Consider the following 25,368-nt stretch of genomic DNA (forward strand, 5'->3'; position numbering starts at 1 on the left):
GTCGTGTGCGCCCCTCCTACTGAAAATTATATTTGCTTCCTCCTTGCAGACATCAGAGGAGGAGTTGTTTGGGAACATGGAGGAAAGTCCTTCCTTTGTTGAGTTCTTGGAGTTTCTGGGTCAGAAGATTGAGCTTCACGACTTTAAAGGGTTTGAACACTCATCAGTTCAATTTCAGCAGATTCTTTTAATCTCGTTTGGTTAATGCCGAGTGTAGAACTTTACCTAATGTCTGTCTGAAGCTGTACATCTTTCACTCCGCTGTTGATCACAGTTGGCTTCAAATGAATCCCTCAAAAAGCAATTTAGAGTGTCCTGATATTTGTGGTGTTGCTGACATTGTGATTGAGTAGGCCGAAAAAGTGCCGCTGGCATTCCTTCAATGATGAATGAGCGTGGTGGACCGAGTGCTCAGAGAGCACGCACCTATGTGTCACTAACACCGCTTTGTTCGTCTCTCCTCTGTCTCTGTCTCTGCTGTTCACCTGGATGCTCTCCCTGCCTTCTGTTCTCCTTCTTTCTTCTCCCGTCCCCTCTGATTTTCTGCGGTTTCTGCCCTTAAATGTCTTGTCTCTGCTTTCCCTTTTTCTTCTCCAGTTTTCGGGGTGGGCTCGATGTCACTCATGGGCAGACAGGGACAGAATCCGTCTACACAGATTTCCACAATAAGGAGATTATGTTTCACGTGTCCACCAAACTGCCTTACACTGAAGGAGACTCGCAGCAGGTACAGTGACATTCCAATGATTAATCATCAGGGTAACCAATTTGGATTTTTAAAACCATCAGTAATTGATTTGTGAAGGCCTCTTTTTGTGACTCCTGTGTGTGTCTGCAGCAGTTAAAGGTTGAGGGCTTGTTAAATTCAAATTTAAGACTTTTAGTCAATGCTCATTAAGCAGAATGAACTATTTAAATCACTAATGATGTGCTGGACAAAAACTAAAGTCACTGGTTACATTTTTGTCATTTGGGATGTACACATTCATTTTCTGCTGAAAGCTTAATTAGAAAATCAACCACTCATGTCTGTATAATAATATTGGTATAGTCATCATGCAACTAGCTTAGCTTAGCATAAAGGCTGGAAACGGGTTAACCGCTTGCCTGGCTCTTTCAAAAATAACTAAATTTGCCGTCCAGTATTTCTAAAGTTCCTTAATTAACACATTATATCTCAGTTGTTTTTTGTGTAATATTATTGTGTCATATTGTTGTTGTTTTTTTATACTAAATTAAGCTAATTGGCTGCTCGTGGTACCGTATTGTATACTGCTGAGAGTGCAATTCATCCTCTCATCTAATTCAAGAAAGCAGACAAGCATATTTTCCTGAATTTTGAACTATTTGTAAGGTATAACCCAAAAAAGAAATTACTTATTTTGTAGAAACACTTCCCCTGTGAGAGCCTGACAGACATCTGTGTGCAGGAATTAGCTGAGCAAATTACATTTATTTCCATTTTGCAGGTTTGCTGTCCTCACTTAACCTGCTGTTCTTGAGAAATATTATTTCTTGAGGTTTACCATTTCCACTAGCATTACAGTGTTCTCTTCTGGCATATAAGTTGTTCATCTGATGGTTTGCGACTGAAGACTTTCATCTCTTTGATGCATTGGGCTGCATTAGTAGCTGCTCTTTGCTGCCTGTCAGAATGGTTTGAACTTTGTTACCACAGTAACTCCGTACAGACGGTTCGTATTGCCAAGTCATGAGGATAAACAGACAACATAAACAACACCCACTTGGTATGATTCATTGGGGAACTCAAGAAAAGGTGTACCCATAATGCTATAGTATTATTTCAAGAGGTACAGAATTTATGTCGCCAGATACAAATGTGATGCGATTTGAAAGGTTATATAGGAATTGCAGATGTCAAGTATCTTAATACTGCGCTGCATTTGCCGAGTTTCTTTGTGTGTAACTGCCCATGGTGAAGCTGTAGAGAAAATGGGAGGAATGTTTCCTGGGTTCAGAAAGCTCCCGTTTGAGTAAATATGGAAGCTGACAGCTAATAAACTCAGGGATGATGCAGTAGTAACCTGGCTGCCCTGGATCTGCAGCCACATGTGCCGCTGTCTCATTCTCTTCACTCAGCTTCTTTAAAAATACATTTTTCAAAGATAAAACTGTTTTTATCATACATTTTCAAAATGTTGCAGAATTTAATCTGTTTGTGACCATGACAAATGACTTGACTTCTTTTTTTCTTTTTTTTACTATCAAACTTCAAACGCAGTTCCCAGTTTTCTCTAAAACTGTGTGCCATTGGAATGAAAGTCTGCATTGATAAGTGCTGCAATCGGATAACTAGAAAGTTATAAAGAAAGAAAGAATTATTTCTAATTATGAGCATTTTTGAGGTACAATAAATTTGAGACATTTGATAGATACCGTTTTCCCTTTGATCTGTATAAGAAAGCTTCCATGTAATTAACATTTATAGCCTATTTATGACTGTCATGACTTCAGCGCATTATGAAAACTTGCCAGGGCTTGAAACAGGTGGTTGATTTTCCTCATGCGAACAAACAGACTGGCTTTAACAGACAGAGGACATAAAGTGATGAACTGCCACTAGAAAAGCAAATGCCATCATCATCTCTAAATCCCTGTGCAAATATTTGCTTGATTGTACTGTGCACACCCGTGTTTGACTCTGGAGACATTTTTTAGGAGTAGCAGCTGTTAGCAACAGGTGAGAAATAGTTGCGTTAATTAACTGTACTTTACCATGTTAAATAGTCTGTGTGACAAAAGGGGAATCAATGCATGCTGCTGCAGAGCAAGGATCACAGTGTTGAGGCTTTTTCTGAGGAAGAACAGGAGAACTGGATCTATTTATGCCAAGACTGTCTGCTCTGAGAAATGTTTGCGTGATCGTCGCTCTCTGTCACCAAACCATATCTGTGTATGAAATCTGAAATATCTCGTCTCTGCTTACATGCAATGGGGTTGATTTGGGTCACAGAGTTATGATAAGAATCCTTTTCCATGTTGGGGCGCTGAACTGAATGTAGTGACATTTTGTTATCCACAAGCATCTTGGAATATTTTACTGTTTGATTGCTGAGGAAAAAAAAAAAACTGGGACAGTAACAATTCTTAAACAGGAAATTTGCCCCAACTACTGTGATTCATGTGAGTCATACCCTCTCAGATATCTGTTGGGGCTTCAGAGCAGTCTAAATCAGAGTTCCAAACACAAGGTAATGAGGTGACAGCATGCTGCATATTTAGATTTAAAAGGGTACCCCTAACATTTGGCAGCATTAAGCTTTTTTTTTTTTTTTTTTTTTTTTTAAATATTGCTTGTTTAATTTTTTTTTTTTAAATTAAAGCGCAGTTGCTTTGTCCTCCAAATGCAGGAGTGTTCTTTTGGCAGCTTTAAGCTTTTTGGCAACAAGGAAAACTCAGTTATTCAGCTGTGATGATAACATTCAGCTGTTTGCAGAATCATAAACCATTTTTGGTTTGACTTTGCGGTGCCTCCACTGATATTCAAATGAATTGAATCCCAATTCTAGCTACGTTGAAAAATTAAATAAAGTGGGTTTATGTAAAGTACATATAAATTCATAAATGTAATGTGTACCTGTGGAATATAATGGAGCACATTATTTAGATGTAAATTTTTCCCTGTGGAATTGTGGAAGATATGATTTTTTTTTTTGGCTGATAGTAAAACTTGGATGTCATGCATCTCAGTAAAGAGGTATTACTCTTGGAATAAATTCTATTTATTTTCTGTTCGATCTTTGAGTGCGAGTCCAGGAGGGGATTCTGTGACAGGCCTGTGTTTGTGATACTGCAACTGGTTATTTGAGATGTTTCCGCTGCTGTTAGTTTTGTTTATCTGTGCTCTCCAGCTGCAGAGGAAGAGGCACATAGGCAACGACATTGTAGCCATCATGTTCCAGGAGGAGAACACTCCCTTCGTGCCAGACATGATCCAGTCCAACTTCCTGCACGCATACGTGGTGGTGCAGGTAGAGAACGCATGTACGGACAATGTCACCTACAAGGTGGGTTCCCAGGGCAACCAGTTACGTTCTAAGAAACTTGAACTGATCTGTGCTTCTCTCTCAGAAGAGTCTCATCACTTACCTGCTTTCTCTTCCAGGTGTCTGTGACAGCGAGGGATGACGTACCTTTCTTTGGTCCTGCTCTGCCTGACCCTGCCATCTTCAAAAAGGTTAGCAGACACACAGATGCCGTTCCCATTTATGAGCAGACATCACCTTCAACCTCCGCTCACAGTGCTGTACCGCCTCTCTGTGTTTACCTCCCTCAGGGTCCCGAGTTCCGCGAGTTCCTCTTCACCAAGCTCATTAATGCAGAGTACGCCTGCTACAAAGCCGAGAAGTTTGCTAAGCTGGAGGTGAGAAGCACACGAAAGGCAAACTGGGAGAGTGTGAATGCCTTTAGTGTGTATGTGCATCCTGCTGGCTGTGCTCTTGACAGGAAATAACAATATAACTTTATTGTCTTCCAACAACCAAATTGCATTCCACATAAACTGTTGTTTATTGATTTTCATTACGATCACCCATATCCTTTCATTTGAAATGATTAAATCACTTACATTTTGTGTTTCAGAACAAGACTTAGTGAGTATAAGAACTTTGTGTTGTTGTTGTTGTTGTTGTTGTTGTCAGGAGCGTACACGTTCGGCCCTGTTGGAAACGCTGTACGAGGAGCTGCACATCAACAGTCAATCCATGATGGGTCTGTGTGGTGACGAAGATAAGCTGGAGAATGGGGGTGGAGGAGGTGGAGGAGGAGGAGGCTTCTTTGAATCCTTTAAGGTACAGCATCATCCCTCATTTAATGAAGTACACCGGCAATCTGCAACTGCACATGCATGAGTGAGAATGATGATGAGTGGAGAAACTTTAAGGATGTTTTTTTTTTTTTCTCCCCTGTCTCTTGGCTGGGATTCTGGGTATTCACACATGAGAAAACAAAGCACAGCAAATTCACAGTATCTCAAAGGACCAGTCCTGCGGCATTTGCTTTCCTCTCTTGGCTGTGACTGCTGAACTCGGTGTGTTTTCACGTGATGGTGTGGTTTTGAGGCTGCGGAGTGTCTCGTTGTGTATGAAAGGCACTTTCCTCTGACTGAGTGTGCTCCATCAATGACCATTAGGGTGGTGGAGCATGGTTCAGTCGCCGAGGCACGGTGGCAGGATCTGTGATGGTGTATGCCTGATGAACGATTTAATGACCCCTCATTAGGGAGCTGATGATGCAGTTTGTGTGTCTCCCCATGGGCAGCATTCATTTGCCGTTTTTCTCTCTTCTCCGGGTCGTTTTTGGCCATCTTTTCTGCATTTCTCTGCAACTCCAGAGAAATAGAATCACCTTTCTGCCAGTCTTTCTGACTTTACTGTTTCTTAAGATCCATATTTCATGCATACCTTCATAAACCTCTGCATGAATGAGCTCTTGCCCAAAAAAAAAATCACATCTTTTCTTTCTCACTGTTGAGGATCAACTCGCTCTCTCTCGTTCTCTCTTTCACGCCTCCGTAAATTACATCTGCAAAGATTTCCCACTCTTTTCTTCTCTCTCTGCCTCTGTGTAGATGTGCAGATTCTGCTGTCTCTCCTACTCTCTCTCATTCTATTGTTCTTACTTGCTCATGCTGTGTCTCATGACACAAAACTCAACTCCAGACTCACCCGTGCTAAATGACAATTCACCGGACGGGAGACGCGGCTCTGTCCCTCTCCACTACAAAGCCAACACCCTCTTTGACCTTCTGTGAACCTACATGTCCTCCACGCAGCCTCCGCCCCCTGCCTGCTGACCTGCACTGCCCCTGAGTGCTCAAAAGTAGTCCTGCATACAAACAACAATCACACTTGTGCACATTTAAGCACATGCTAATATGCTGTAAGTGCAAGTGTAAGAGTGGACACACATGTCCTGGTAAACACACTTGTTCTCTTAGCCTCATCACATTTATTCTGCAGCATTTGCATATAAACACATCCGATTGACAATATGACATACTGACATGAAATGAATGAAAAAGAATTGGCTAGTTGCACCAAATCTGTTATAAAGAGTTGAGAGAATATTTTACATTGTATATAATATATGAGGGTGTGTAATATAGTTATTTACATGTTAGTAAACATATCCCAGTCTTTGCAACCAAAAGTTTTGAAATATAGAATAGCACATACTTTCTGCTTTAGCAAAAGTACTAAAGAATATATGTAATACACTTTGGATTTGATTTGAATACACAGTAGATTCACATATATTTACGATATTTAATGCTTTGGAATATTGGTCAGTGTGTTACGTTTCCACATCAGATCAGAGTGGATCCACTGACCATATCCTCGTTTCTCTCTGTAGCGGGTCATCCGCAGCAGAAGCCAGTCTATGGACGCCATGGGCCTCAGTAACAAGAAGTCACACACAGTCTCCACTAGTCACAGTGGCAGCTTTACCCACAATCCCGCAGAGAACCCCAAAACCCCAGGGATTGTAAGTAGCCCACTCTGGTTCACTTGTTGCCCACCTGATGCATACATTGAGGATATACTTGCAGCACAGTGGATAAACATACAAACAAACTCCTTTAACTATTATTCTTTCTCATAGGCAGCACTTAAGCAAATTACTCCTGTTAGCGAACTGTAACACTTTACTTTCATTAGTATGTTAACATCAAAGCACTCGCTTTCATTCCTGACATTTACATTTTCTCCTGCATTGTAAGCAAGCAAGCTTTCACTGATTGCCTTTTCCCATTAATGGCTCCTATTGTTCCTGTTAATGACTTTTTTGTTGTTGTTATTTGGAAAATTAAAAGCATTTTCAGCATTTCAGTCATACTCATCTGTTGAGAGAATCTTTACGCCCACATAGAGTGACAGATATCTAGGATGATGATTAAAAAAAACAAATGTCAGTTGTGGAAGGAATCCGGTGCTTTCCTTATCTGTTCAAGATGATTGATTGTTTGTGAGCCCCAGTCTAGTCTCTTTCCCGAGTCTTGAAATGATCTCAGCCTAGCAACTGTATGATTACCCAGATTCCCTCCCTCCTTGCTGTGCTTTGTCATGACTGTCTCCTCATGCAAATGTTTTAACCTCCTAATCCAGCCCTTGTGCACGTGTGGCTGAAGTATATGCATGGCACAAGACATGAATGCAAGGAGCTCACTGTCCTGCTGGTGTCTCTTTCACAGATCCGATTAATCATGTTTCAATCCGTTTTGGGATTTATTGCAGTTTTTTTATTTGGTTAATGAAAGTATTTAGAATTGGAACTAAATTAATCTCGTTTCTGAAAGGTCCAAGTTTTTTAATAGTGTTTTCCCTTCGCACTGTGGCAGCCATTTTTGCCCTTTTCCTTCTTCTGAATGCATCACTAAACAGACTTGTATCCCTCAGGGCAGAAACGGCCGGCTTACCTGCTTGTTTGGTGACACTCCATCTCCTGCTGTTCCCTCCTATGTTGGACCCCAGCCTGCTTTTGTTCTATAAAGCTTTTTCAATATTGCCTCAATATCAGTGTCTTCCCTGTGCAGTCATGCTGCGAGCTCCTTTTTAAGATGTTTTGCACCTTACTGTTTAAATTCGTTGTGCTGTGCGCATGAGATCTTATGATGTGTTCTTTTCTTTTCTTTCCCCCCCTCTTGCTTTTTTCAATCTATCATCTCCCTTCTCTCTCTGCTTCCCCTGCCCTGTCGTGTGCGGCTCAGTCATTGCTTGTCCCAGGGAAAAGTCCCAGTAGATATGGACGCCGAGGCAGTGCCATAGGGATAGGAACAATAGAAGAGGTTCATGTATATTCTCCCTTCTTGTTTACTGTTTTTTCTTTGTTTTGCTATTGTCTTTTCATAATGTCAGTATACAATAACTGTCTTCTTAGCTTAAAATGTGTTTTCGCTTCCATGGCTGAGAGGTTGTTAGATATGTAGGTGTCTTAAGTTATAATGACACTAGCTTAGTTATTGTTAATCATAATTTCATTCATGTCCTTCATTCATACGGCCAAACCCTCTATCTTCTCTGTAATAAGGCTGATGGGAATGGTCCAAAATGATCTTTGGGATGCTGTAGCTCATTTTCTTTAGTATAAGTCTATAAATAATGTAAATAATGCTTACATGTAGGTCATTTCATTTCAGATCAATGTTTCATGTTTTGTTCCATATCACCAAAGCTCAGGGCTTCATGCATGTATTCCTTCACATCCTTTTACTTTAAGGTTTGTTCCTGAATACTGTAAGACAAAAATAAGACGGTCTGAAAAGAGAATTGTAAACAGACTCTTACTGATGTTCTTATACACAGTCACACATTGATGAATCATACTACCTCTTAAATTAGTGTAGTGTAGTGTGTACCAGATATTTTGGCAGCTGATCTGCACTCAGTCTGGCCTTAGTACTAAGAAAATAACCCCTTTTTTTAAATCATTAATAACAGTCATATTACAGTATATACAATAATTTGTGAATGAAGCTCAGTGTATCATGTTGCCCAATGCGTCTTTACATAATCTTAGAATTAATCAGGCCACCAGTTCATAATTGCTCCACAGCACATTTCTACATGTAGATACCTTTCACTTTAGTATCTTCCTATGTCATGTACAATATATGATGTTTGTTTAGGTTGTTGCACTATCCCCAAAACTGTGTGACTTACTTTCCTCTCCCTGCTCACTATCAGTCGTTGATCATTCCTGGGAAAAGTCCGACCAGGAAAAAGTCTGGGCACTTCAGCTCCCGTCGCAGTAGTGCTATTGGCATCGAGAACATCCAGGAGGTCCAAGAGAGGAGGTGAGAGGACAGAGCAGAGCTGATCAGCTGGGAGTGGGTAGTGAAGAGTATAGTGTTGCAACAGATGGAAGCAAAGACATTAAAATTAGGAATTCAGCTATTAGCAGATGCAGTGTGTCAGATACAAGTTCTTATTGTTGGCTTTGATTAAGAGTAGTGCTTTTTGATGCTCTATTGTATTTGTTGTGCTTTGGAAAACTCAATTTTATGTGAATTCTACAGTAGATGAACTTATAATAATGCTTAGTTTTATGTAATGAAGTGACAGTTTGTCAACAATCGCTGACTAGCTGCAATTGGTTTGGGACAGTTAGGAAGGTGACTTCTTGTTTAAAACACAGGTTTATATGATGTGAATGTATGGTCAACATTTATTGTTAAACTTTTAACAAATTAAATCACTTTACCTGATTGGATTCCTTCATCTCCATCCATGTCCTGAAGCCGAGAGGTGTCACCCTGCACCCAGAGGACACCGGATAGCAGCCACCTGTCGCAGGAAAACAAGTCAGACAACTCGTCCAATCAAAGTTCTCCAGAGTTTCCTGCCCCTAGGAACAGGTGACTATTACTTAATTTATTATAGAATAGCATAATATATTATACTCACACAAAATGAGGAGTTATTTGTGGTGATTATCTCTTGGGTAGGAGGCAATGGGATGCATTTATACAGTCAGGAAGAATGACTTTATTACTTGGATGACTGCTCCTGTAATCATACGTGTTTCCAGCCATTTTAATGCAACAAGCCATCAAATTATTGTTAATGTTTTTAGACTGCAGTGCAAATACACCCCTGTCACCTTTCTTAAAAGTGCCACTTCAGGGAATTGAGGGTGGGAGCTCTGAAATAAAGCAAAAAATGGAGCAAATTATTGTGGTTAGAGTGACCCAGGTGCGTAGTTTGGCGATGTGTTGCAGGGCACCATCAATCCCTGAGGCTCAGGACCTTTCCCGCTCGTCGTCCAATGCCAGTAGCTTTGCCAGCGTTGTGGAGGAGCACGAAGCTGAGGAGGACTACGACACTGGACTGGTGGGTAGAGACAGGCAGACATAACAGGTTATAAAGGGCCTACATGAATGTCACACCCAGAAAACCAAAACAAGCAAGGTGCTTTTAACACTGGTAACACATTTGTGGTTCCATTAGCCTTTGTCTCACTTTTACTATTTGAAAAGTATGATCAAATGTTGTTTCCTGTTACCAAAACAATTGAAGCAAGGGGCGTGAGAAGGCATGATGGATTATACCATATCCCAGTAATGACTGGTCTAAAAATTGTTTTGCACTGTAATACATATTAATGTATTTATCCACTTCACTCACTTGCAGCATTTGCATCTAAAAAGAGATAAAGACAAATACAAATGTGATCATGGAATGGAGGTGTGGTTATGATTGTCCTGTCTGATTTGTCTTGATTTCCATTGTTGATAAAAAAAAGAAAGAAAATGTTTCAAACTTCCTTCACCCTTCTTACAGGAAAGTGTGTCTTGTGTTACTACGCCAGTCAAAAGAGACTCGTTTGTGTACAGCTCTGGGGGGGAGGACAGTGCATGCAGTACCAGCCAAGGAAGTTTTCCAGGTGAGTTTGTCAGAGAAGGGCTCACATTACTAGGCCAGTGATAGCCTGAAGAATCAGGCAAGTTACCAAAAGGTGGACTGTTTCACATATCCTGGCTATCTGGGGAAAAGTTAGACGAGGCAGATATAAGAATAACACTCTCTGCTTCCTGAGCAATTAATATCACAACATCCTTGAGTGATGAATTTCACCTCAGCTGCACCAAAGGAGCTCACTGCCAACAATAGAAGACAAAGTCTCAACAAACTCTTCTTCAATGATTAAAGTTTACTCTGCCTAAAATGTATGGCACTCCAAATTTATGTGATTTGCACACGCAATTGCTGCAGTGCAGCAAATGTTTTTTTTTTTTTTTTTAAACTGTTAATCTTTTGCTTTTTCCCGCTAGAACAGCTGGCAGCATTATATGCTTGAGTTTATTAACCAAGACAGCCACACATCTGTCCCCTTCCTCCCAGCAGCTTCACGTCTTCAGCAGCAACCAGACGGAGTGAAGACTTCAGAGCTAAAAGGGACAGACAGCCGGCCAAAGACAGAGCGCCCCCAGCAGGAGCACAAGTTCTCATCGGTGAGACAAAGTGCTTGGCATCTGATTAATGACCCCACTGAGCCGTTTATTGAGTAGAAAGGCCGAATATTCACAACTTTCAGCTCAAATATGAAAATGTTCTGGGACATTGTTGTGGACTGTTTTTTTGTGGTTTTTTTTTTTAACTGTTTTCTGTATACAGTGAGCAATGCATCATCAAGACTTAAAGTATAGTGGTGCCAGTCACCTGAAGCTAAACACTAACTTCAGTAAATTGATATTATCAATCACATCTTCTGGGAAGGATGGATGTATGTGCAAATTTTGACTGTGAAACTTTGGCCTGGTTGTTCTACAGGAAAGTCAGGGGATCACAAAGTCGCTCGGCTTTATCCTATTGGAACAGTAAATAACTAAAAAAAAAAAAAAAAAATTAATAACAACAGACCATGATTGCCATCCTTCGTCTCAGTGCTAGAATAACTATAATAGACAGAATAATTCAGGAGTCTCTCAACCAGTACCTTGCAAGCTTGAGTTGAGTATGTGTGTTGAGTATCCTTTTGTTATTCTTCACATACAAGAAGCTTATTCAGCTGGTTTGGTGGAGCGCAGCTGTGAATACATTTTATGAGAGTTACTCATGTAGCTCTCTGACTTTTATTTTGTCAAAGTAGCTCTCTGAGGAAAAAAAAAGTCGGACACCCCTGGATGATTCATTCAAAATGATAATTAGTGGCAGCCTTACTGGTGTTTTGTGCTGTCGTATTTGATATTAACTGTGCCAACATCTCTCCATATCTGTATGCAGAACTGTTAGCCACTCTCTCATCCCAACATCGACGTCCATTTTCAGGTTAGACATAATAGTTGTCTGTAATGACTGTATTACATGTGTATTTTCTGCATTTTTCTCAAATTGTGTTGCCTCATTCACCCCAGTCTCCTCTATGTTAATTTTTGTATCTCCCATTTCTCTTACTTTGCCTCAGCATTCCCATAAGAGGCATCTTTTGCCAGAAAAACAAGCCAAGGGCATGTGAACTCCACCACTGATGCAGAAAAGGAGCACAGTTAGAAGCCAGATCAGGACACTGACAAATCTTCAGTTGTACGTTTGGCATGGATCAGCTGAATGTCATGACAGACACCCAGCTCCGAGGACATGTACCTACCTATTGGCCTCATTCCATCTCCATGTGGTAACCTCCTCGAGTGCTCACGGCAAAGGAAAAGAGACCTCCACTCCCATGCAGCATCTCCCCTGACTGTCAGCTGGTTTAGCACAGTAAGTCTGCCCGCCTGCTCTTTCTTCAGGCCAGTATGCCTCAAAACCACATTCTTACTGTAAACACTCAAACAGTGTGTGTCCTCTTTTAAAGATCAGGATTTGAATGGGGGTTTTAATCTCGTGACTGAGAAAATTAGTGAAAGAAACCAAGACAGCTCAAACAAATGGTGTTTGTTCAGCTGTAAGAGTTGTACTACAGAGGAAAATGTTCTTTCTTTTTTAAACGTCAAACTCACATCCCACTGTGATATTGTACATGGGTTTAACTTTGATGTACCGGGTTTGTGTGCGTGTGTGGCTGTCTGTTGGGCCACGTTTTGTGTTTTATTGACAATCTATTCTTCTTCTTGTCTGAGTATTCTGCAGTGAATATTTGTTGTGTTTTACAACAGCTTCACCGAGTTGGTCATGTTTTGATCGAGGGTACTTTCATGATGCTGTTGTTGGTGGCCGTAAAAGCATCATTCACCCATTGCATACGTGGGTGGAGGGTGAGATACGCCACAATAAAATTTGTGCTGCAGTAAACCTCTAGTAAAACAAAGAACTATTTTAACAGAAATGTAGGCTCCATTGAGATAATTTTAGTCAAAAACAGAATTACTGCTGTGCCCCAACCAGCAACATGCATCCTCAAGCTACACTTTGAAGTACTGCTGTTTAGACTTTTGTTTCCAAATTGCTCTTTGTCACACCCCACTTGTCGATGTCTGTGTAGGGGTGTGTGTACAACAGTAATGTGCATGGTGTAAATCTGCTTGCCAAAATCCTCTCCTCTGTACACTGGTGCCATGCTTGACATAGAGGTGTTGTCCACGTGATTTGTGTTTTAATGAAAACCAGCCAACATCTCCAGACTGAAGTGTACATTGCTGATAGAGAGCCAAACGTCACCCTTCTCCTACTTTATTTGTAAAGTGTAATATGTGTGACCTAAGCACTGCATTTTCTGAGTTATTTCCAAAATGCTGACCATTTTGAAAAAAACAAACAAAAACAAAAAGATTTGTTGCCGAAAATGAATTACACTGTGATTCGTCTTGAAGTTGCCTTTATGATTGTGTCACGTAAGCTGCTTTGAAGGAAGGAAATACTTAAAGGCACTGCGTTGCCGGATGGTTTGAATGTAAACCTGGGCAGAAATGCATTTATTTGGACGTTTCTGCCCCGGTGAATGGTGATACTGTGTCGATTCCATATCACAGTAAAGTTGAGCCTGAAACAGCTCACCTTTACTGAGCAGAGAAGCTTTTTCCTGTTTTCAGTTTGCTACAAAGGAAAGAACTGATACAAGGAGTCGTTTTAATTTAGTGGCATGACTGACGCAGACATTTATTGTCTGTGGAGAATCAATGACGGCATTTAAAGTTTGTGAAGTTACAAAAGGTTTAAGACACTGGACCAAATGCAAAACAAAGTCAATACTGTATCCATTAAGCTACTAATAGCTGCAGATTATTTTAAAAAAAACAGTAAAGAAAAATTTAAAAAAAACAACAACATAATAATTAGTAACAAAACATTTGTTTGACAGCTTTTTAAATCAAAAAAAGATTATTTAAAATTATTTTCCTTGGAAATGCTTGAGTAGATGAAGTCTGCCCTCTTGTGGCTCTATATTATTATAGCACATCACTATGTGGTTAACATTCATCTATGTGCTTGCACTGTATGCCAGTGGCTGACAACCACAACAACATTGGGAGCGAATCTTCTATGTGCTCAATTCAAATGATTGTATTTCTGTTCTTGTAAACAGTTTGCTTAAGCCCTCGTTCAAAAGACTTGTTTGTAAATATTGCTTTACATCTTTTTTGTAAAAGAAGCCAACAGAAATGTTTAATAAAGATGAAGATGCAGACAATAGATCCAGTCCCCAGGTAATTATTGCCGAATGAATGCTGATAGTTACTGTGCGAGTGTTTTGACAATGAGGCACGTATTTCAAAATGATAAGAAAATTGAGCAGTTCATTATTAAGACGGAGATAAGACGAGGCTTTGACAGAAAATAGTCTCTCTTCTATTGTTTGATATTGTTTTTTTTTTGTGTTTTTTTTTTATAAACAATAGGGTCTATGATATGCTTTCATATCGTCTATGCAAACAACCCCCTCCTTCTGCCTGTTGAAGATTATAAGCATTAAGATTTTCATGAAATCCAGTCCTGTGTTTGACACCATTCACATTTTTGAGCCTCAGCCTTCTCATTGTATTTACATTCTGTTATAACCTCTCTGTGCCTTTATTTTTTTGCTAGTTACAACTTTGCTTCACAAGGCACAAGGGATTCACGGGAAACAAAGCATGAACTAGCCTAAATGATTGCTCTGCACTTTGTTTACATGATTTCAGAGTTATACTAAGATGCTGCTAATGCAAAGTGATAAGTTCCTGCTGCTGTTGCGTCACATTTAAAAACATGCAGTTGGTAAAACTTCTACTTAGTAGACTGGGTAGCCACTGGGTAGCTACTGGGTAACTTCTACTGTGAAGCAGTCACAGGAACAGCAAAGTATTAGTAGCTTTGGTTTTGCTCTTAGAAAATGCTCCTCGGCTCCCCTTATCGCTATTATCACCTCTTTTTTTTTTTCTTTTTTTTTAAGCAATGCAACCAAATCTAATGTTGTATTTATAATGAAGTGTGGGATTAAGAAGTTCTGGCTGCTACCGTGGTAATCAGGTGTGTCACATAACTAACCAAAACTGAAATCTTAAAGATTACAACCTTTAACCTGTCTCCATCTCAGCTTTTCTTCACATCTGCAGGTTCCACCACTGGAAGTCAAACGGCTCCCTGCGGACGTTGGAGCCACAGTGCACCTCCCCCAACAGTTTGTGGTAGGAGGCGAAGTCGTCGATGAAGGTGCAGCTGAGGCCCAGGCCCCCCATCAGGGAGCACATCTCGGCCTCGAGAGCACAGCGCCCATTCACCTTGGGGCCAAAGGGCTTCGGGATGCCGAGGTTTTTCCCTAAGACGATCATGTTCACCTGGAGGTGGAGGAGAGCTGTTAGCTCCTAGATTCACTTAATATTCAACTGATGGCAGCTTCAATGGCTGAAACATTATCAAAGTAATATCGCTATACACACCATATCGGGGTAGTAAGCCACTGCTCTGTACTGTTTGTTCTTCTCCTCTTCCAACTTGAAGAGGATCGGGAGGTCAATAATGTCGTCATCATCCAGGCCCAGCTCTCTCTTCAGTACATCTCTGTTCCAGTCAATGCAGCTCTATGAAAAAGCAGGTGGTTAAAAAAAAGACATCGCACATAATATCTGCTTTGATTTAATCTAGGGCATCATATGCCTGCATTTTTGTTTGGTCTCCCCTTGCTTCAAACACAATCTACAATATGTAGACAATAATATGTGGACACCACTCCTAATTTGTAGGTTTAGCTGCTTTAGCCCCATTAATTGCAAACCGGTCCAGAAAATCCAGCATACATCTGAGCATTTGACTTTGACAAACAGCTGAGCTCAGTGCCATCTTTTCACCAAGTCAGTTCGACATCACTAGACCAGTTACATTTGCCCTGTGCTCTCATAGTGAAGTGCAAATATCACGGAGCCAGCTTGTAAAGCTGTATAACTCATTGGCCGCTGGATAGTGAAGCACATAGTGTGTAAAAACTGTTTTATACTTGGTAGTGAGAAAGGACAATTGCCTCTGGAAGCAGCAAACGAACTGTTGATCACAACTTAAAAACAAGTGGGGGCACACAGGACACAGGTCAGCGATGCCAAGCACACAGCAGTTGCACTCAAGAGCAGTGGAAATATACCATCTTCACACACGAATCCTTCTATACATCCTGGCTTTCTGATAGATCGTAGTTTGGCTGGAAGCCTGTTGCCTGAATGCATAGTGCCAACTGTATTTTATTAATGGAGACGGAATAATAAATAATATATATGCGGCTGCTGGTCAGGATTTAGTCCCGTAGTTCCGATTTAAAAACAAATCTGAACACTCCTGCATCCTGACCTTATCCATATCCACCACCTGTAGGATTAACTGAAATGCTGAGTGTGCCTGGCCTTATCACCCAACATCAGTTAGGCTCTCACTAAAGCTGTTCTGGCTGAATGGGAGCAAATCTCTGCAGCTAGGTTCCAAAATCCTGTTTAAGTCCTGTTTAAGAATGGAAGCCGTTAAAGCAGCATATTAATGCCCATTAGTGTGAATGAGGTATTAAACCTTTAGATACAAGTAATGTCTGGCTGTGCAGTGCGGACTCTAACTGCTGTGCTTGAATTTTGACAGACTGAACAAGTCCATTATTATCTTTCTTTGGTTTGAATGTAAATTTACAATCCCACTCACCTGCACATAGTTATTTTCAGCCTTGAGACTTTCATCGTTAAGTATTTCATCCACTGTTATCGGTTCTTCATCACGCAAACCTTTTAGGAAACATTGTACAGAGGAAGTGTTAAGAATTATATGATGATTTTATTTTTTTATTGGTAAATTGCTCTCTTGCCGAAGACAGACCTACCCTCAAACAGCTGGGCTTGTCCATGTCCATCGTACTGTAAGCCTCTGAATAGTTTGTAGCCTGCGTCTGGGCTGGCCAGCAGCAGTCGGAAGCCCTGTGACAAGAGACAAAGATAACACCGGCGCGCTGATATCCAGACGGATTATACAATCCCACAGTGACGGTAACAGCTTGTCAGTATCAGCCAGTAACAGCAAAGTATTTTTATATTTTAGCTCAGCAGTTGACTTGTTTCTGTTTACCTTTCTGTCGGGTGCAGGCACAAAAGTCATGAATTCATCGACGTGGCCGACAAGGAGCCAGTCGGAGAACAAGGCAATGGGTTCCTGAACCTTCTGAGCCCACAAGAAGTCTTGAACCACTTTGGTCATATTTCGTCCTTTAGTTGCCCTTAAAGAATAAAACGAGATGTGAGTATTCACATATCCTCTGTCACATTCTCTTTTCATTGTACTCCTCTCTTACAACATGAACTGACTTTATTCATCACATGAAAAGCTACTCGTGCATAGATTATTCATAAATCAGGAACTGACTGTGAATTTTTTTACAAACTCACGTAGGGAAGGCGACCCCAATGATGATTCTGCCCAGGGGGTATTTTTTTCCGTTCACAGTGACGGGAGGACTGACCTCCAGATTACCGAACGAGTCCAGACTGCTCACGTCTTTTTCCTGGGCCACCCTCGTCACATAGCCGAAGTCAGGGCCCTGAAGATGTAAAGATGATTAAAAGACCCTCTTCCAGACATGCAAGAAATACAATAATTTATGTCTGAAGTTTTGTCTGAGTTTTTTTATACAGAAGAATTTAGTTAATAAATTCCTGTTTTTAAAATAATATCTCCCTAATTGAAAAAACTCAGGATTACAAGTGAGCACAGTGAAACTCTCTCTCTCTAAATGATGTCTCTCTAAACATTTAATATTAAAAGATATCAGAGTCCTCTCTCACCAGCAGTTCATCATATGGAAAGTCCTGGAGTTTTCCATCTCTGGGGGAATCCAGAACAACAGGAAACCGGTGATGAGGTGAATCGATGTAACCGAACTCCAGTTCATCCTGAAAAATAGATGCGAGTGAAATACCTGCTGTCCTCATGCCATTAGTTGTTATAAGAGGATTTTAACTCATAAATATTTTGAAAATGTGTGTGTGTGTAATATATATTTTTTAAGGTTTCATGTAAATTTTTCCTTTTTGGCTTTTCTCTCTCACGATGGTTGGACTACGTGACATTTTTCCATATAAACATGATATCATCTGGTTCAAAGACCCATACTTTTTCCAGTCATTGGTTATAAAGTACTGATGATACTGATGACTTGTTTTTTTCCGAGAAATTTTTTCATGTTCATTGCTTATTCATTCTTCCTCTTTAGTTTTGTCATGTAGAGATTACGAAATGTATATTACTGTCACTGTAGTTGCGGTTTAAAATAAACCTCATGACTGGGTTTGTTCTGACCAAAAGCTTCCCACACTCTAAAGTCTCTCATATTTTGCAAATATGAGCAATTTATAACATTTATTGAAAAGAAAAAAAAATAAATCCAAGCAAAGGAGTTCCCACAATCAGTAATAGGTATGAACCAGAAACAAATAATTACCGTTTGGAACAGGTAAAGCTGAAATCGGTGACACATTTAGTTTTCTAACCTGCATCCAGCGGTCTCCTCTGTTCAGATACTCATGACAAATCTTCAGCTTGTACCCACTCTTCGCAACAAGGTTCTTCATTCCTTTCAGGAACTGGTAGTTATCAGATGTGCTGAGAAAGCAACCACAGGCAGACAGTACTTCAAACTGAAAACTCATTGTCATGAACGGCTTTCTTGGTAATAAGAAATTAAATTTAGGAGGATGTGGTAACACTGTAACACTCTGTTGACGCATCTTCTGTCACCATCATCTTTATTATTCATCAGGTTGCTCTTACCTGCAGACAAACACCTCCACAGGCCGGAGGGTGTTGGGTGTCATGATCCACGGTGCCACTCTGAACACCACCTTGTCTGTGAAAATGGGCGTCTCGGGAAGACCCTGTCGAAACATGAGAAAGGCTACAGAGTACTGCTAGCTTTACTCCAATCTAACGTTTGTCATTTAGTAAAGTTATTATTGAGATTAAAAGATCCACATACTAGCTTTATTGGGAGTTTTTAACTAGGTCATCAAAGAACGGCTGTGGAAATCTGATTTATGTTCTGCATATTTGATTTGGCATAGGATTTACAACGGATGCCTTTCCGGCACTGAGAGTGCACTGGCCTGTTCATCCCCGGGAGCTGTGTCGAAGTCAGATAAGTTAAAATAATTGCGGTCTGAAGTTCAAAGTAACGAGCGGTTAAGAAGAGACTTACAGGCCGATTAGAGTTCGTAGGGAAGAGTGTCCGGAGTGATTTGCAACTGAAGGGTACCAGCAAGAATAAAAGGGAAGGTTTACAATGTGTAAAAGAGCCCAGTTACATATTGTATTGTTTTTGAGGCGGTGACACTGATGAAAACCCAAGAGGTGGAGTTGGAGCTGGAGGTTGCAGAGTTGAAGATACGATTTTTAAGAGGATGGACTGGATTAGGAATGAATATATTAGAGGGACAGCTCAGATTAGATGGTTTGGAGTGAGAAAGGCAAGATTGAGATAGTTTGGAGTGGAGGAAGGGCGCTAAAGATGGAGCTGCCAGGCAAGAGGAAGGACAAAGATGAGGTTTATAGATGTGATGAACATGCAGGCGGTTGGCACAACAAGGAAAGATGCAGAGAGCAGGAAGAGGTGGAAATGGACGATCTGCAGTGGCGACTCTTAACAGGAACAGCCGAAAGATGAGTAAGATCAGAGAAAGATGGTAAGTTTTGTCTGAAAGCTCTAAAAAGAACTATCAAGTGGACTTTGAGTTTAGGTTATTTGTCAAACTATATTATTGTTTTAATTTTTCAAAACAATTTCATCACAAATACTTGAATCATGTGTTTTAGTCTATATTTTATGTTAAACAAAATAAGGAAATATTGAATATAATATTGAAAATATTATAAAGTATTAGAGAAAGTAAAGTAGTAGAGTAAAATTATGGATATTATGCGGCAGGTCTTACAGCACAGATGGGCTCTAACAGACTGAGGTTGATGGTGAGGAGTCCATCGAAGTCTTTGTCAGGGAACCTGAGGCCCTCCACGTAAAGGTTCATCTCTGCTTCGCCCCCAATGTAAGGCACTTCCTGGGACAGGACCTCACTGCTCAGGACCAGTGGATAGTCCTTCACAAAGCGCTGAAATAGTTTCTCTGTTGAAGTAAGAACAACATAAACAATGTTTGAATATTTAGCTGCTTCATTTGAAAAATTAAAACATTACTGAAATGGGTTTAGAGATACAGAATAACAAAGGGCACAGCACCTAACATCATCTGTTTTGGAGGCTTTTCTGAGCTCTAATCTTTACTCACCCAGGCTATTATTCACCACATTAGAAGATCTGGATCTGAAGACTCGGACACTCTCTGCATCCCCCTGAGAGATGTGCATGGTGAGCTTGTAGCCCTCTGGGAGTTTGGTGGGGCCTTTGGTCCGCAGCACCATGACTGACATGTCCTTCAGATCTGTAAATATCAAGTTCATGTTCTTCATGTATGTAATTCAGCTGTAGATACTTTAGATTCCAATGGCTCATGGAACACTAACATGACATACCTTTGTTTAAAATACTTCTTTAACTCTGTAGCTAAATACTAGTGTCAACGTGCTGCAATATTCATGACAACTACAAACAAGGGTACATAATAACCTCTCAAATTTCAGTCCTACTGGTTTGTCCACTGCAAAGACATTTGAGAGCCCAATTTATCGACCTGCCCTCTAAACTCACACTCAAGATTTTTCTTTATCAGACCAGTTTGACCATATCTCTGTTTGCATCTGCTGACTTTGTAAAAACAAAATTTGCATTATTGGCCTTTTAATTTTGACAATAGTTGAGAAATTTCTCAGCCCAAAGGGAAGGAAAAGAGTAAGATAAGAGTATTCATTGTTGAATGGGAAACTGTACTGGTTCTGTTTTACCAGACACTGTGGAGACGTAGTCCTTTTCGTGGTCTGGTTTCTTCTTGAAGATCTTCTCAGAGTCACAGTTGACCAAAAGGATGGCGCCATGCCCATCAGGACCCCATTTCCAGGATACCTAACAGATTTTCAACCAAACAGACAAGTGAATGAACGACAACTTTTCTAAAAAACAATTAAAATATTCATAAATTAAAGTTTGCCGAGTCAAAAATGGGCGGCAAAACATTTTTATTTGACTTCTGATGGAAAAATGTGAAGAAATAAATCAAAGTTAAATGAAGTAAAAAAGTTTACTAATATGTTGAGGCAAAACTTTACTGGTCTTTGACTATGGCCTCAAGCAAGAAAAAAATATAAACTATTAGCCGGCATATTTAGCATGCAGTCTAAAAAAAAAAAAAAAATCACCTTATTAGGGTTGTTTCTCTCCACCCTGCCATCTCTGTCAGCATCCACATCCAGAGAGATCTCTGTGTGACAGACACATCTTGTTTATCAAAGCTTGTTCTTGTATGGCCATATTATTACAGACAGTGACTCAGATCCCAGTACAGCTATTGTTTTATTATATACTGTATCATACTCCATATAACAATATAACTTACCAACAGCTGTCAGATGCAGGACTGCTCTCCCTAAGACATCGTTATTCTCCCCGTAGTAACGGACAGATAGCTTGTGAAAAAAAAAAGTACAAGTTGTTCATGTGCAGAAAATGGCTGTATTTGATACCACTTTTATTGTAAAATCTTAAGCAAATATGAAATAAATTTCATATTTAATACATTTTACGATTATGAGTTGTACAATGCAAAGCTATGAATCAATTAAAATGAGCTGAAAGTACAAACACTGCAGGGAGGGTGGCGTTTCAGGAAAACTGCTTTATACCAAAAAAAAGACTAATTGCATCATCTGGGTACAAATAATTTATGATTTTGACATGAGTATGTTTTCACATGAGCTTGAATCACGCTGCAGAGTGTGCAGTTTTAGGATTGTGACATGAGCATGTTTTCACATGAACTTGAATCATGCACCTGAGGGTTTCATTTTCTTTAATGCGCCACATGACTCGTTTGGTAGATCGGTTCTCAGAAAAATTAAGAAATATGACATTAATTTGTGACATCACTGTCGTTACACCTTTCTGTCCTACTTTACCTTGGCATCATTTTCATACTGACTGGCATAGTTCATGCTGATCAGTAGCACTGAGTTCTCACTGAGTGGGATGGGGGAGAGGTGGGATGTCTCCTGAGGCGGAGGGCTGATGATATACCGAACATTGGAAGTGCACTTCACAGAGAAGAACTTGGAGCTGGGAGGGGCACTCCTAAAAACCAAGACATTTTGGTGAATATTAGACATACAAAGAAGACTTTAATAAAAATAATATATTCCTTTTCTAATAGTAAATTTGTTTATACAAAAACTAGAGAGAACTGACGTGTGCAAACAAGCCACCAGCTCATATTTCCTAACAGGTGGCACACCAATATAGCAGCTGTAGTCATGATGAAGTTAGTCTGTATTGTTTATCGTTTAAAAAATATCAAATACAAAACATATTCAGTTTATGAGAGACAGAATAAAGAATTGCAGCAGACAGGCATCACCTGCCAGGCCTGACTGAACTAATTACAGTTAAAAATACATCTATGTTCCCATTTACTCTGAAGCTTTCAGGCTATTAGTGTGAGCTGAAAGCATGCCTACAGGCGCAAGACACTTGATAATCCCATATTATACTACCAGTTGAGCTCAGGGTAATGTCATATTGCAGTAACGTTATCACAGAGTTGTTTAGAGGTCACGTGAACCGAACTTATGGAGCTGTTAGATTCACACTGTTTTAAGCCTATATGTCATCTATACATAGAAAGAGTTATTGGTGGTATTTACTCCTGTTCATACTGACTGTGAGGAGATGCTTCTCTGTAATGATCACGATGTCAGTGATGGGAGTTTTCCTTGTTGAGTTACAGTGGGCTGATACTATGGAATATACCCCTATAATTTCTCTAACTTATTTTCTAGACTGCTGAAGACTTGTATTAGCTTTATTTGTGCATTTCACACATTGGCCAGTAACTCAGCCAATGTATAGTTTGAGTATTTCTTTAAAATAGACTAAAAAAAAATGAACCAATTCTTTAAGATTTTGTCTTTACTTGACAGTGTCTGTCAAATCATATCAGACTTGTATTTTGAGATATTTTGAAAACCCAGTAGAGGCCCGAGGGGTCCGGGCCGTGTGCCAGTCTCCCACACTGTCCGCTTGGCAGTTCAGCCTTGCTTTGTTGTGTTGTGTAGGCTGGCATTTGGTCGAATGAACAGAATGTTTCTTTGGAAAAACAAAGTCTCTCCTGTTGACAGTGACAACAAAGGGCAGCTGATTTTCTCCACTGTACAAAGCAAAAGACTATGAGGTCTGCCACCACCAGGATCTGCATACCAATGATATCCTGTGGGTTAAATAATGGAATTATTACACGCTCCAGTTGCCAATTTATTTGGTATAATGCAGTTTAATGCGACAATCCTTCTACATATAAGAAAGTTTTACATTCATTTTTTTGTCTAAACTCTTTTAGAGAGGCGTTGATTGAAGGTGTGGACAGGAGGAATCCAAGTGCCTACCTCTTCTTCCTTGTTAACCCTTGTGTTGTCCTTGGGTCAAAATGACCCGCAGTTGTGTTCAACCAAGTTCTATTTTATTTTCATATTTTTTTGGGGATCATTGGTGACAAGGAGGCTGTGAGGGTTTCTTTAAAGAATGATGACCAATGATCCTAAAAAATATAAAAATATAGAAATAAAATAGAACTTGGTTGAACACAGCTGCGGGTCATTTTGACCCAAAGACAACACGAGGGTTAAGTCTCTTCCTATTGATATAAATAAGGCGCACAAAATATTCGACACACTTCTCAGTATAACTTACATATTATGTTGTAATACAACAACACTATTTATTGCCAAATTTACTATAAAGTTGAACAGATGTCTAAAACAGTTTCACCACTAACTGGACATTATAAATTCCACCAAGGCAGAGTTTGTTTGCAGGGATGTTACAGTATACCACTGCATTAGTTTAAAGACCTGATTATCATCAGTGGGTGTTTTAGAAAAATCAAGATTTCCATTATTAGATCACGTCTAAACTTTCAGCTCAGTCTACTGAGCAGTTCATCATAACAATATATATATATTTTTTTTAATAAAAACACGAATAGGGACTCAACAGACCAGAATACAGTATGCATGTTGTCAGGATAAAATATGCTCAGTTCCCCAAACAATACACCTTACCAAGTCCAGGTGATCAATGTGAGTGTTGTCTGTAATTGGCAGGTGGTTGAGCAGGTGCCTACCTGTCCAGGTTCAAGTTAAGTTCCGAGCCGACCACGCATACAATGCTTGTAGTTTTGTCATAATCTACCCTGAGAGTCCGGGGGTGAATCATGGCTGCAGCCCTCCCGAAGTGAGCGAGACACACTGGCTGTTCACTGGCAGTAAGTGCACGGCGAGCGCTACCGTTACCAGGAAGTGAAGCCGTAGACGGTCTGACCTGAGGGCAGCAAGCGATTATGAAGGCTGCAGGTATGCCGACTGGAGGTTTTAGGCTCTGTGCGGTGATTGGCCACACAAATGTCAGCCCCACCCCTTCCACCCACCCTCTTTTCCCGTATCCGTCTCTTAGTGTATAGCCATCCCCACTATTTCTTCTGAGTTCACTTCGAGGAAAAAAATAAATAAATACTATTTGCATATTTACAAATACCTGATTACAAATTAGTAACAATATAGAAAACGGCATAGTATATTTTCACATAGGCTATTGCAGAAATAGTGATAACTGCATCCACGGCTATGGATCCACATTTATTGTGGCACCACTATCAGCGTTATTAATAAAACATGTGCGTACTGAGTAGTTTGTATCAGGGTCTCGTTCGCAACCATGCAGTTTACCTGTTCAGTTTCGCCTTCAAGGCGGTGCCAACAACATGGAGAACACTCTGCGGATTTCCTGTGTCTAGACGACAGCTCCGATTATAGTCCAAGGTTAATTTTTGCCTCTTCTGTAGGAAAGCAGGTAAATCGGAAGGTGACTCGGTTTGAGAAACGTCTTGAAACATGGTTCGTTGTTGTTTGCCTCAGACCTGTGAAGGGCTTATGGAGCAGTGGTCTGTTGTTGAGAAGAGTTTCAGGGTAATCATTTGAGACAAGAGGGGACTTGTCTTTAAAGTGTTGATCTCCCGTGTAATTGGCGGTAAACAGGGAAGAAAATCTCGGGAAATGCTTCAGGTAAACGATGGCAATGCTGATTGGTTGAGGCGTTGGCTCTGCAGCACCTCATTTTCCAAAGCTGTGTCCAACCTGCGCAGCATTATTTGCACACGATTCAGCACAACTGCTGAAATGGAATCCATAATTAGATCTAGATCACACACTTCCCACGTGTTTTTGAAGAGTTTTGCAAATGTGTCACAAATATAATCAGTTAAGAACATTATATAAGAAATATGAGCATCAAACTGTTCATTTTTACATGTTGTTAAGATACT

At 40.2% G+C, this 25,368-nt stretch overlaps 2 protein-coding genes across 18 annotated transcripts in view; one reads left to right on the forward strand and one right to left on the reverse strand.

The window, feature by feature from the left end:
• Positions 1-14,090, forward strand: part of rap1gapb (RAP1 GTPase activating protein b) — a 58,448-nt gene extending 44,358 nt beyond the window's left edge. For 5 of the 16 annotated variants that reach the window (XM_069691168.1, XM_069691171.1, XM_069691180.1 and 2 more), the window contains 15 exons: positions 50-150; positions 598-727; positions 3,873-4,028; positions 4,127-4,198; positions 4,298-4,384; positions 4,662-4,811; positions 6,376-6,507; positions 7,730-7,807; positions 8,706-8,815; positions 9,260-9,376; positions 9,722-9,851; positions 10,302-10,404; positions 10,863-10,972; positions 11,745-11,789; positions 11,926-14,090. In XM_069691168.1, the coding sequence (XP_069547269.1) occupies positions 50-150; positions 598-727; positions 3,873-4,028; positions 4,127-4,198; positions 4,298-4,384; positions 4,662-4,811; positions 6,376-6,507; positions 7,730-7,807; positions 8,706-8,815; positions 9,260-9,376; positions 9,722-9,851; positions 10,302-10,404; positions 10,863-10,972; positions 11,745-11,753 (1,485 nt within the window). In that variant the 3' untranslated portion in view covers positions 11,754-11,789; positions 11,926-14,090. The remainder of the gene's footprint in view (positions 1-49; positions 151-597; positions 728-3,872; positions 4,029-4,126; positions 4,199-4,297; positions 4,385-4,661; positions 4,812-6,375; positions 6,508-7,729; positions 7,808-8,705; positions 8,816-9,259; positions 9,377-9,721; positions 9,852-10,301; positions 10,405-10,862; positions 10,973-11,744; positions 11,790-11,925) is intronic. The other 11 variants (XM_069691170.1, XM_069691179.1, XM_069691183.1 and 8 more) reach the window with 6 other exon arrangements.
• Positions 14,091-14,244: 154 nt separating this feature from the next.
• padi2 (peptidyl arginine deiminase, type II) lies at positions 14,245-24,999 on the reverse strand. 2 transcript variants are annotated; one of them, XM_069691187.1, is made up of 16 exons: positions 24,773-24,999; positions 21,956-22,127; positions 21,397-21,466; positions 21,200-21,261; positions 20,789-20,906; positions 20,176-20,328; positions 19,826-20,013; positions 18,669-18,772; positions 18,389-18,500; positions 17,684-17,791; positions 17,288-17,439; positions 16,971-17,118; positions 16,729-16,822; positions 16,554-16,633; positions 15,317-15,457; positions 14,245-15,214 (listed from the first exon to the last, which is right to left on the reverse strand). In XM_069691187.1, exons 1-16 carry the CDS (start codon positions 24,937-24,939, stop codon positions 14,981-14,983), a joined length of 2,103 nt encoding a protein of 700 aa, XP_069547288.1. In that variant the 5' UTR covers positions 24,940-24,999; the 3' UTR covers positions 14,245-14,980. The 2 variants fall into 2 exon arrangements, with proteins under 2 accessions (XP_069547288.1, XP_069547289.1); XM_069691188.1 differs by lacking the exon at positions 24,773-24,999 and adding an exon at positions 24,172-24,372.
• Positions 25,000-25,368: the final 369 nt, after the last annotated feature.

The sequence above is a fragment of the Brachyistius frenatus genome, unplaced genomic scaffold (assembly GCF_029030835.1).
Source record: "Brachyistius frenatus isolate BFR_SWC_R1_liver_20210118 unplaced genomic scaffold, ASM2903083v1 Contig_10, whole genome shotgun sequence".
Taxonomy (NCBI): Eukaryota; Metazoa; Chordata; class Actinopteri; family Embiotocidae; genus Brachyistius; species Brachyistius frenatus.

Coding starts and splice junctions, on each gene's coding strand:
- padi2 (XM_069691187.1), bottom strand. CDS start 24,939: ATGTTTCAAGACGTTTCTCAAACCGAGTCACCTTCCGATTTACCTGCT. Junction 20,014..20,175: donor TGTGGTGAATAATAGCCTGG/GTGAGTAAAGAT, acceptor TTACTTCAACAG/AGAAACTATTTCAGCGCTTT. Junction 18,501..18,668: donor GTGGAGGTGTTTGTCTGCAG/GTAAGAGCAACC, acceptor TTGCTTTCTCAG/CACATCTGATAACTACCAGT.